Source organism: Aedes albopictus, chromosome 2 (genome assembly GCF_035046485.1).
Source record: "Aedes albopictus strain Foshan chromosome 2, AalbF5, whole genome shotgun sequence".
NCBI lineage: Eukaryota > Metazoa > Arthropoda > Insecta > Diptera > Culicidae > Aedes > Aedes albopictus.
Genome location: NC_085137.1, coordinates 400,196,891 through 400,210,037, shown reverse-complemented (window position 1 = coordinate 400,210,037; position 13,147 = coordinate 400,196,891). Strand labels below are relative to the sequence as shown.

The 13,147-nt window shown below is 43.1% G+C and overlaps 1 protein-coding gene across 1 annotated transcript in view; it reads right to left on the bottom strand.

Moving 5' to 3' along the window:
• Positions 1 to 4,168: 4,168 nt before the first annotated feature.
• Positions 4,169 to 13,147, bottom strand: part of LOC134288434 (UDP-N-acetylglucosamine--peptide N-acetylglucosaminyltransferase 110 kDa subunit) — a 32,553-nt gene continuing 23,574 nt past the window's right edge. The window contains exon 3 of the mRNA XM_062853300.1: positions 4,169 to 5,860. Within this exon, the coding sequence (XP_062709284.1) occupies positions 5,590 to 5,860 (271 nt within the window). The 3' untranslated portion in view covers positions 4,169 to 5,589. The remainder of the gene's footprint in view (positions 5,861 to 13,147) is intronic.

Below are 13,147 nucleotides of genomic sequence, written 5' to 3'. Positions count from 1 at the left end.
CGTCCTGTCCGCCGCGGTTAGTGCAATGCAGCTCTGGTTGTCTTCATTGACCACTATGGGCAACGCTAGACGGATGCCCAAATCACCCAACAGTCGTCGCAGCCACTGCAATTCCTGTAGGCATTCCGCCATCGCGATGTACTCGGCTTCAGTGCTCGATAGGGACACGCATGTTTGCTTCCTGCTTCCCCAGCCGATGAGTCCTCCGCCGAACTTGAAAATATAGCCAGTGTTGGACTTCCTATCGTCGACTTCACCAGCCCAGTCCGCATCGACGAAGCACTCCACTTGGAGGTTGCTATCAGCACCCAGGCGCAGCTCGTAGTTCGCTGTACCTTTGAGGTAACGTAACACCCGCTTAGCTTCGTTCCAATCCGCTGTTGTTGGTTTCGTGACGCGCCGCCCGAGAATAGAGGTCGAGATCGCAATATCCGGGCGCGTGTTGACAGCGATGTACAACAAAGCACCGATCAGACTTTGGTACTGTTGCCCATCTGCCAACGAGTCACTATCCTCCTCCTTTTGTTGTACAAATCCACTGGCCATCGGAACACGAGATGCTTTGCAGTTCTCCATGTTGAACCGCGACAAAATCTTCTGCACGTACGACTTCTGACTCAACGTGAATCGGTCCTCATCTCGTCGAACGTTGATCCCCAGGAAGAATGTCAAATCCCCCAGCTCTGCTATCTTGAAGGACTTGCTCAGAGACTCCGCCAGCTTCCGATATTCCTGCTTCGTTCTGCACACCACAACGATATCGTCCACGTAGATCAAAATGTACGTGCACACGCCGTCCACGATTCGCAAGTAGAGACACGGGTCAGTCGATGACTGATGAAACCCCATGCCTTTCAATGCTGCATCAATCCGCTGGTTCCATACCCGCGCAGCCTGCTTGAGCCCGTAGAGACTCCGCTTCAAGCGGCACACGGTAGACGGATCACCATTCGAGTACCCCGGAGGCTGCTTCATGAAAATCTCCTCCTGCAGCACGCCATACAGGTACGCGGTCTTGATGTCGATGTGCTTGACGATCATCCGCTGCTTGCTTGCAATTGTTAGCACGGTACGGAACGTGATTTGCTTCACCACCGGTGCGAACACCTGATCGTAATCCGTTCCGTACTTTTGGGAAAAACCCTGTGCGACCAACCTGGCCTTGTATCGCACGGTCTTCCCAGTTTCGTCCAGTTTACACTTGTACACCCACTTACATCCAATCACGTTGCGTTGTTGGGGTGCTTTAGTGAGGGTCCACGTGTCGTTATCACGAAGAGATGCCATCTCCTCGTCCATGGCAGCTTTCCACTTCTCGCTTTCCGGGCTCGCAATCGCTTCTCGATACGTACCTGGTTCTGCGCACTCGCTCACGGCCAGCCCAATCGTGCCGTCGTATCTCGCTGGTGGAACGCCAAAGTTCGTCCTCTGTGAACGCCGCAGATTATCCCGAGCAACTGGAATGACAGCTTGCTCCTCCTGCCTTGGTACTGCTTCGATGAAACCGTCATCGTCGTCGTCTTCGAATCCGAAAAATTCTTCCTCGTCTTGGGAATCGTCGTGGGGAACTTGCTCGCCAGTTTGTCCACAATCGTACAATCGAACTGCAACCTGTTCATCGTCGTTGTAGCACTCACCTGGTAGGTCACGAATGGTGCCATCTTTCACGCTTTTACCTTTTTCGTCGAGCTCCAGGAATCGCACGTCACGGCTGATGACTACCTGGCCTGTAGAAGTGTTCAGCAAACGGTAGGCTTTGCTGTCGGAAGCGTATCCAACGAAGGTCATTTTGGTTGCCTTCTCTTCAAACTTCTTCCTCTTCTGTGGCGGGATCCACACGTAGGCGCTGCAACCGAATACCTTCAGGTGCTGCAAATCCGGTTTCACACCGAACCAGATCTCGTACGGAGTCGATCCGATCGCTGATGATGGCAACCGATTCTGGATGTACGCCGCTGTGTTCACAGCCTCTGCCCAAAAACGACGAGGTAAGCCAGCATCCAACAGCATACACAGTCCCATTTCGTTTAACGTTCTGTTTCTCCTTTCAGCCACGCCGTTTTGCTGTGGAGCGTACCCAGCGGTGAATTCAGCCTTGATTCCTTCCTCGGCGTAGAACTTGCGCAAAGCTTTGCTGGTGTACTCGCCACCCCGGTCGGAACGGATGACCTTCGGCTTCCTCCCGAATTGCGTTTCGGTGAACCTCACATACTCACGGATTTTGTCGGCGACCTCGGACTTCTCCTTCAGAAAATAGACGACCGTTTAGCGGCTGTGATCATCAATCATCGTCATATAATATCGGCACCCGCCCGGTGATGTTGTCATAGGACCGCATACATCGCTGTGCACGACATCCAGCACCGCGTTCGACTTCTTCTCGGCTGCCTGTGGAAACGCCGGCCGAGCCATCTTCCCTTCAACGCAGCACTCACAGGTCTTCAGGATGCCACAGGGCTTGATCTTCATTCCGGTAGCTAAAGTCCGCCGCTCAATATCGCCAATCACATCCGGATCTCGGTGGCCGAGCCTTCGATGCCACGTGTGCAGACAATCGCCGTTGTGCTGCTTATCACTCACTTGCAACGATTTTTCAGCCACGTTCAGTCGGTACAATCCACTGGTGCGATCCGCCGTCGCAATCACCGACCCGTTGTACACCAATCGACACTGGTCCGCATCGAATTCCGCACGTACACCTTTCTCCGCGAGCTTCGGTACGGAAATCAAATTGCCTTCAAGTCCCGGGGCAAAAATCACACCGGTCAACGTAATCGACACTTTTTCATTACGACCGTCCACGCACTCGATTTCACAGTCACCGACACCTGCCGTATGCAGCACTTTACCGTCGGCGGTCGACATCATCGGACGCACAGTTTCATCGAGACGCGTAAAAGAACTGCGATTTTTCGCTAAATGGGACGTCGCGCCCGAATCGATCACCCACGCACTCGAATCTTGCATATCGGACCGCACCATAAACGTGAACGACTTTGCGTCGTTTTCGCGCACTGTTTTGGCCTTGGCCTTTTCTCGCTTCTGATCCATCTTGCCGCTGCTCTCCGCCAAAAACGCCTTGCAATTTCGCTTCCGATGTCCGGGCTTGCCGCAGTGATAGCACACCACGCTTTTCTGCGATGCACTTGCTCCGCCGGTGCGCAGCACATGTTCGTCGGATCCGGACCGTTTCCGGAGCTTATCCGCTTCGTCCAGCAGCTTCACCTTGTAATTCTGGTTCGTGATCTGACGGAGGAGGGTCACCCGTTGCCCCAACGTGGTCCTCTCGTGATGTTCCTTCAGAGCCGCCCACGTGTCTTTCGCCGTCGTCTTGTCACGAATCAACCCGTACTGGCTCTCATCCACCATCAAGTGAATCGTGGCCAGCGTCCTCTCGTCGCTTTCCGTCCAAGCGTCCGTCAACGGTACCGGCGGGGTACCCGGCTCCACGTGCCTCCAGAGCTGCTCCCTTCGCAGCAACGCCTTCACGGAGAACGACCATGATTGGTAGTTCGAATTGTTCAATTTCACGATTTTCGCCCACTCCATTCCGTCGGGAAAAAACAGCAAACGTCCACGCTTGAATTTTCTGGATCTGGAACCTTCGGCTGGGCCAATAACCTATTGGAGATTCGGCTGCAAGGAAGATACTTTTCCGGGAGAAAATGAATTGAACACGTGTGGTCCAGTAAATGGTTGAACTACTAATGAAAATTCTTTATTACAGCTCTATGTGCTACAGCTATGGTTGCTATGGTAAATACATAGCAACGGCATGATGTTGCCAAATTCAAATTAGCACCGATTGCTTCGATGCTTTAACATCCTGAACGCCTCAACTGCAAAAAGGCAACATGTGCACGGCCTACCACGAAGCCAAAGGCCTTTTCCTGGTTATCTGATGAGTATCATCTCTTTATATTTGGTACAATTCAGGGGGTGAGAAACTCGGCACACTTCATTTTGTGCCAAATGTGCCGGTGATGTGCCGAAGTGTGCCAGCGTGCTGGCAGTCATGCTGTCAGTTGATCAAATTACTTTTTGTGTATCTGGCAACCTTTCGCTTGGTTTGTTTTGATTCTGATTCTTGCAACTTCATTAAGATCCAATTGTGAGGCCATTTTCAGCCAATGAACTGTGATATTAGTGAAAAAAGTCATAAAATATCTTTTTTTTCATCAAGTAACATGAATTTATTCCTTACTATCAATTACTTTACTACACAGAAAATAATTGTTAATTTGCTTTGTTATGCGACTTGTTCATATATGTATGTAGGTCGTTCTGATAGGCGGCGGAAAGGAGTGAGTGGGAAAAAACGAATCTATTTACAAAGGGTTTGCCGCCGATTTTGTCGCCACTTCTGACAGTAATAATTAGTGGTTCGGTTCATTCATATTTCATTCGTCATCATCATCATCACACATCACATTTGTTTTTTTAGGTAGCGGTTTTTTCTACGTGTCTATCGCACGTTTCGGGCCATCGCCGCAACATGTTTATTGGCTTGTTTGGCTTGGGTCAATGTGTGTGAGGGTAATTAGGGGCTCGACACGGGTAATGTTTTTCTTTCCTGTAGGATAGATCGAGCAAGATATGCTTATGACTATCTGCCATGCTATCTCTTCACAAATGGCCAACTGTAGTAAAGTGACTCACATTCTGCTGCTAGGTGCGCTTTTGAAACGAAACGCACAAAAAATGCGAATTTTGCTGTGTTAATGTTGGTTGATTAAAAGGGGCCAGACTGTACCGTTTTAGGCTGTTGTGGCCGAGCATAGCGCTATCTACAGTTAGTTGTGGGAAACACAAGCATTGTAACAATTTAACGTTGAACTTTTCGTCATTGAAATCATCGTCATCATCAAACATTTGAAAGCAGTTTTTTCGTTCAAAACAAAAGCTTTTGCTATGAAAATATATTCACTGTATTCCACATGAGGAATATAATGCAGTGAATATATTTTCATGACCCTTGTTTTGGTTTACAGCGAGAAAACTGCTTTTTATTTTTCGAAAAATGATGACGGATGCTTGAGCTATAAATATCTTTCAAGAGCAATGCGTTTTGATAATTAAGATTTTTGGTTTCTCCTTCTAGAACAATCATTTCATCTTGTTGCTAGAAAAGGTTATTTTTTTAAGTTTCCGTCACAGGTTGCGTAATTATTCAGTGTATCATACTGAATAGTTGAATCGTTAAGTTTTGTAATTCATTGTAGGAAAATTTCTATTGTTTATAATGGCGAAAATCAGTTCTAAAAACTCTACTGTTTAAATCAAGCTGGTCTTCAAACGAATCCTACCTTTTATCGCTCAAATATGCTGAATTTTATACACAATTCCTTAATTTTACATTTAACTACAGTTTAAATAGTGTTTTGTAAGCTTTCTCTAGATACAAGTGTCAAGTTTTCATATTACAGTACCGGTCCGATCGAACAAGGATCTATTTCTGCGCTCTTTGTTCCATTCAAATAAAAGGTTTCATTCAATTAAAAAGGAAAGAAACCGTAAACTTTAAAATGAGTAGACCCAAGCGTGTGTACAACTATCTCCCAGAGAGAAGCTCTTCTTCACAGTTACATCTTACTTGGGACCCTCTTTGGCCGATATATGGTCGGGTTTCTCGCCGCGGGCGAACCGTTCCCACATCTTGTAGAACAGCATTTCCATGCCGTGAGCGTACTGCTTGCAGTCGAACAGTGGACTTTCGCAACGGGCATGCCACACCTTGGCCCGGACCGCCTTCAGGTACTCCTTGTCGGTACCGAGCTTGATGGCGATGTCCTGGTACTCCTGCCGGCTTCGGGCAATCAGCTCCGGACAGCCGAGCGTTGCCAGCTGCGATGCGGCCACCCTACAATGGATTGGAGAAAAGAAGAAAGAACGTTTTCATATCTGTGTAGGTATCGTAATTATAAATATTTTAGAAATTATTACGATTTTTAAGCTCGACCTTTTGCATCCAACCATGTTCGTTATCTTGATGAGCGATATACAGAGATGCACATTGGCGTAACTAGAGGGCCTGGCGGATTCAGGGGGGGGGGGGGGGGCTGGCCCGCCAGGCCCTCTAGAAATTTTTCGCCAGGCCCTCCCCAGAAATTTTTCATGACTTTATATATAGAAATTTAAAAAAATCTGAAAACCACTGTCGTGGTGACAAACATAGATCTATAATAGACATTTATATGGCATATTATGTGTTTAAATTGACAGTTATTGGAGACTATTCTCAACTTGTAACTTTTTACAAGATCATTGTTCAAAATGGTCTATGTAATTAGTAAGTTTTGATTTCCAAACATTATATAACAAGAATTATATACATAAATAGCAATGCTCTGTACATCTTCTTTTTTAAATCGCTTAAAAATTAAATCTTAATGATAATTTCCAGGAATTCTTTGATGAGTATCTTTAAGAATTTATGAATTTTCTAGCAGCATTACTGCAAAATATGGTTAAGTGATTCTTTGTGGAATTCAAGTATCATGTGGGAAAAAATCTGGTTGAATTTGCAATGGACTTCCAGCAAAAGTTTTTGAATTCCTAGTGAGAATAGATGTTACATAATAAGAAATGATCCATGTAGCCCAAGCGTAAATGCGAGTGTATTCTTTAAAACCATGCTGGAGGTGAGTTCTAGTCGGTCACTAATATCTTTTATTTCGTGGGCCAGGGGTAGTTGTGCGTCTATCAAACAATGCACACATTCAAATGGCCATTGATGAAATTTTCATATATTTACCGTGTGCGCACCTAACTTTGCGCAGGTCCAAACTTTGCGCATTCTTGTAAAATAACGAAACAAATAACTAAATGTCAGCATATTCATTAGTTTAATCATTGCACTAGCATTGTGTAAACATAAACATTATTTGACAAATATATAATTGTCATAAAATCTTTGTTTATGTTGAATAATAAACAAAAAATACACAAAAATGTCAAAATTTGCCTCGCCTTAGCACGGTTGCCAAGAAGTAACTCTACTAAAAATCAACATTTTCCTCGATAAAACTGTGCAATGATGATTAATTTTGCAGTGATTTGACAAAAAAGGTGATATTCTAGTAATATCTATCACAGTTCGTAATATTTTTTTCAATTTAATTAGTAAATTGTGGTGCGCAATGTTTGGAACCATTATTTGCACTGAGTTCCAAATTTTTGCGCACTTTCAGTAAATCCATGTTGAACGTGAATACATGACTTATGAACCATTCAAATATTATGTAACACCAGTACTGATAATTTCAGGCCTGCCTCTCCACCATGTAGCAGATTTTGTATAGAAATTAGTAGAAAATTGTATGAAACGTAGCACTATGGCAGGCACTCTCCATCTGTCTACAATGAGACGTGATTTGTGAACAGTCCTTCATTTGGATTTTCCGGCGGTCAATGTTAGGGACGATTCAAATATGACGTCCACCATTTTTTTAGATTTTTAGAACCCCCTCTTCCCCTGGGCCACCCCGTCACGCTTCATAGTATACCTAATACATGGCATATCACACTTTTTCAGACAACCCCAGCCCCCTCCCCCCAAAGATGGACGTCATATTTGTATGACCCCTTATTGTTCCTATATGTAACGGTCGCTTCATTTATCAGGAAGCTTTTACTTTTGATCTTTAGCCACAGGAAACAACCCCTCATGAAGTTTGGATTGTTCACACGATAGGTGCCTAGTACGAACCGCAGACGAAATCAAGAACTCCGGAGGCCTCTGTTCCCCCTCCCTCGTAGGACAAAGTATTTCAACAAAGATCAATTAAGGGCACACTACCTGATCTGTATAACTTTAGTTTAATGAGCAAACATTAAATGATAGCATTTTTGATATTTTTTTGGAGCAATTCATAGCATGCGCAAAGTTAGGAACAATAGACGATTTTGTGCGCAATGTTTTGAACATGGCAATGAAATAGTTTTTCTATTTTAAGTATTTTTTGGTTAATATTATGATTTTTGTTTTATATTGCAGACTCAAAGAAGGATCATTAGTCTATCGTATGAGCATGTTGTTCATGATATATTTTGTTTGTTTATATTTTATACTAGCTGTCCCGGCAAACTTTGTCTTGCCGTCTTGCGGTGGTTTGACAACTATTGAGCTCAAAAAAGCACCGCACTCTAGATTGGTCTCATTTCGATCGTGTTGATTTCCTTCCCAGCTCATGAAAAATCAGTACTTCATCAATTTTCTTACTTTTCTAGTTGATTTTCGTAGCTTTTTGTAGATATAAACACAGCCACCACGAATACGAACCGAACCGTTCAAGAGTCATCCTGATCGGTTCAGCCGTTCGTGAGTTTTGTTGCCTCAAAGGGGCTTCAAACTCATTTTTATATATATAGATATAGATAACGATTAGAAATTTGATTTTTCTTAACTGCGCAAAGTTTGGTGCATACACGGTAAAAGCTTTTGATGCAAGGGGTAATCTTGAAGGTATTCATGATTGAATTCCTTAAATATTTCTCGGAGATAATTGTGGAAGAATTCCTGGATGACTACTTGGAGAATTTCTTGGCTTCTGTGTCCCTCTAAAATTATCTAAAAGAATTCCAATACAAACCGCTGGAGGAATTCCTCTAGAAATCCTTCAAATTATTCAAAAAATCTACAATTAATCCTAAAAAACCCCTGGAGTGAATCCGTGGTAAAGATTATGAACGGATTACTGAATTTTTTTAACTAATCGCTGAATAAATTTTTGAAAAATCCAGAGAGAAATTTCGGAAGAAATCATTACAAGAATTCTCGGAGCAATACCTGCAGGAATCCCTGGAGAAATTTCTGAAAGTATACCTGGAGAAATTCCAGGATGAATTCCTGGAGGAATCCGAAGAGCAATTATGCGAGAATTTCAGGAAAAAAATCTGAAGCATCCGCATCAATAATCCCTGTAGAAATTACTAGAAACAAATTTAGATGAATCCTTGGAGGAATTTCTGGACGCATTACTGGAAGAATCTCTGGAGGAATTCTTCGAGAAATCACACGAGGAATTCCTAGATGTATTTCTGGAGAAAATTCTGGACAACCTTCTGGACAAATTCCATGCGGAATCCCTGAAGAAATTCCTTGACTAATGCCTGGAGCATTAGGGGATTTTTTTATTATCGTACTAATTGGTACGAAATTCTGGAGAATTTTCTGGACAAATTCCTGGCGGAATCCCTGGAGAAGTTCCTGGAACATTAGGGAAATTTCAAGATAAATTTCTAAAAGAATTCGCAGAGGAATTTCTGGAGGAATTCTATGAGGAATTCTTGGAGGAATTTCTGCAAGAATTACTGGAGGAATCTCACGGAAGAATCCTTGAAGGAATTTCTGATGTATTCCTGGAGGAATTCTAGAGGATTTCTAGAGGACTCTCTCTCCTCTTGGCGTAATGTCCTCATTGGGACAAAGCCTGCATCTCAGCTTAGTGTTTTATGAGCACTTCCACAGTTATTAACTGAGAGCTTCCTCTGCCAGTTGTAGTGTCTACCTAATGGTTGTGTGCATAGGATATCTACCTACATGAAATACTATTCATGACAGTACCTAAATGTCTAGGTATGATTCATTATGTCTACCTAAGGTAGTATAAATACGGGTGGTCCTGGAGAAGTCCCTGGAGAAATGCCAGGATGAAATCCTGGAGGAATACCTGGAATAATTCCTGAATAAATTCCCAGAGAAATTTCTGGGGGAATTTCTGAAAGAATCAATGGAGGATTTCCTAGAGGATTCCTGAAGAAATCCTTGAAAGGAATTCCTAGAGGAATCTCAGGAGGAATTCATGCAGGAATTTTTGGAATAATTCCTGGAAAAACTCCGGGAGGAATCCCTGGGGGAGTTCTTGGAAAGAATTATGAAGGAATCCTTGAAACAAATTTCTGGAGGAACCTCAGAAGGAATTCCTGGAGGAACTTCCGGATAACTTCCAGGCGGAATTCCTGGACAAATCTCTATAGGAAATCTTGGGAAATTCCATGGAACTATTCATGGAAGAATTCCAGGAGGAATCCCTAAATCAATTCTTTGAAAAATCCTTCAATGAATTCCTGGAAAAATCTGTAGAGGAATTCTGGAAGGAATTCATGGAGAAATTCCTGAAGAAATACCTAGAGAATTTCTGGTGAGCTCCAGGAGAGATTTGAAGAGGAATTTCTGGAGGTTTCGATAAATTGCTTGATGAATTCCTGGCGGAGTTTTTAGAAGCATTCTGGAAGGGACCTCTAGAAGAACTCCCGGAGCAATCTCTAGATGAATTCCTAGAGAAATCCTGGGATGAGTCCATGGAGAAACTCCTAGGAGAAATTTCTAAAGAAACCTCTTGAAAAATTCCTAGAGGAATCCTTAGAGAAATTTCTAGAGAAATTCTTGGAAGAATTCTTGGGAAAATTCTTGGAAAAAATCCCTGGAGGAATCCCTCAAGCAATTTCTGGAGGAACCTCAGGAGGAATGCCTAGCAAGTTCTGGACAAATTCCCAGGACGAATTCCTGGATAAATTTGTAAAGGAATTTCCGGGGAAATTCCGACGAACTATCCCTGGAATGAATTCCTGGAGGAATCTCGAGAGAAATTCTGAAGAAATTCCAAGAGAAATTCCTGAATAAATTCCAAGAGAAATTTGTAGAGTAATTCCTAGAGGGATTTTTGGAGGAATTCCTGGAGGAATTGCGGTAGTAATTTATGAAGGGATTCCTATGGGAGTTCCTGGATCAATTCCTGGAGGACTTTCTGAAGAGATTATTGAGGTAATTCTTAAGAAACCTCTTGAGGAATTCCTGGAGGCATCCTTAAAGGAATTTCATCCTTGGAAGAATCCCTGGGGGAATTCTTGGAAATAAACCTGGAGGAATCCATGAAACAATTTCTGGAGGAACTTAAGGAGGAATTTATTAACAAATCTCTATTAGGAAATCTTGGGGAAATTCCGAGGAACTATTAATGGAAGAACTCCAAGAGGAATCCCTAAATGAATACCTGGAAGAATCTCTAGAGGAATTCTGGTAGAAATCCATGGAGAAATTTCTGAAGGAATTTCTGGTGGAGTTCCAGGAGGAATTTCCAGATGAATTTGTGGAGAAATTCCAGGAGGAATCCAGAAGGATTTTCAGGAGGAATTACTGCAGGAATCATCGGTGAAATTTCTGGAGGGATCCATGAAATAATTCCTGGAGGAATGTGTAGAAGAAACCCTAGAGAACAAATTCCTGGATTAATTTTTGGAGGAAACCCTGGAAGAATTCCTGGATCCATTCTAGAATAAATTCCCAGAGGAATTCCTGAGGAAATACCTGGGGTAATTCCTGTAGAAATTCTTGGTAGAACTCTTGCAGAAGTCACTGGAGAAATGCCTGAATGAAATCGTAGAGGATTGGCAGGATGAATATTGTGCGTTTAGCACTAAATTGATTTCCGAAAAAACTTCATTGACTTCCGCTGCCTTTCCTATGCGTTAAACATTACGTCGGAAGTAGTTCGCTGTATAGAAAACCAGATTTACAGTACAGCGCACTACTTCCGACGTTACGTTTAACGTATAGTAAAGGCAGCGGAAGTCAATGAAGTTTTTTCGGAAATCAATTTAGTGCTAAACGCACAATACCTGGAATAGTTCTTGAAAAAAATCCGGGAGGAATTTCCGAAGGAATCCCTTGAGGAGTTTCTGGAGGAATCTCAAGATTTATTCCTGATGAAATACAAAGTTCGATTTCTGAGAGAATTCCAGGAGGAGTTTCTGATGAATTCTCAGAGGAAATACTGAAGAAACCGCTAAGATTCCTGAGGAAATCCTGAAATCCTGGGGGAGTTTCTGAAGGAATCCCAACAAGAGTTCTTGCAGGCATTTTTGAAAAAATCCCGAAAGTCGTATTTGAAAGAATAACAGAAGAAATTTTCGGTGAATCCCTGGAGGAACTCGAAGTAATTTCTGAAGAAACCCGATGAGCAATCCCCGAAGCAACCCCATGAGGAACTCTATGGAATCTCAGGAGAGCTTTCTTAGCGAATACCTGGAAGAATTTTTAAATACATTCCTGCAGAAATACTTCGAATCATTCCAGATGTAATTATTGGAGCAATCTCCAGTGGAATTCTAGAGGGCATATATGAAGAAATCCCTGTAGAAATCTCTGAATACCTGCAGAAACACCTTAAAGGAGAAATTCCTAAAGGAAATCTCGAAAAAAAAAATTACTGGAGGAACCTCTAAAGGACAAATCCCCGAAAAAATGTCTAGTGGAATCCCTAGATGAATTCTTGATTGAATTTCTGAAAGGCACCGTCCACAAATTACGTAACGCTCTAGGGGGAGGGGGGAGTACGGCCAAGCGTTACGGCTCATACAAAAAATTTAGGACTTTCATACAAAAAAGCGTTACGGAGGGGGGAGGGGGGGTCTAAAAATTCAGATTTTAGCGTTACGTAATAAATGGATGCTGCCAAAGAAGCCATGATGAAATCACTGAAGCAAGCTATGGAAAAAAATCTTGGAGGAATTGTTCGTACCCATATAGTTTACGAAACTATGAACAAATCTAAAACAGTAATTTTGATTATTCAAAACTACAATACCAATTTGCATATTCACATATCGGGCGCCCATCCCGCTTAGAATTCATCTCAAGTCAGGCCCCCCCTGGGCCCCCTCCAGGAAAAATTCCTAGTTACGCCAATGGAGATGCATGATCGAGTGGTGGATTTGATCAACGAAAGGATTTGAGGGTTGAGGATCAAGCTCTTTATCGGCCGAACGAAAACGGCCTACGACTTATCGATTCTCTTAGAAGTGTTGCCACTTACCAGTCGATGGAGAGCTCAATGGAATACATTAAGTGATTAAGTCATAGAAGTAGTTTGGAACGGGGGTGGACGGAACGAATGGTTCGACGAGGAGTGCAGAGAGATTTTGGAGGAGAAGAATACAGCGCGATCGGTAATGCTGCAACAAGGATCCCGGTTGAATATGGAACGTTACAAACAAGCGGAAACAGCAGACTCGCTTTTTTCAGGAGAAAAAAAAAAGCAACCAGTAATAAGCGGATTGCGGGAATATGGGAATGCTGTGCCGTTCTCAAGAAATACGGAAGTTCTACCTGAAGCTCAACGCATCTTGCAACGCGGCTTCGCGTCGC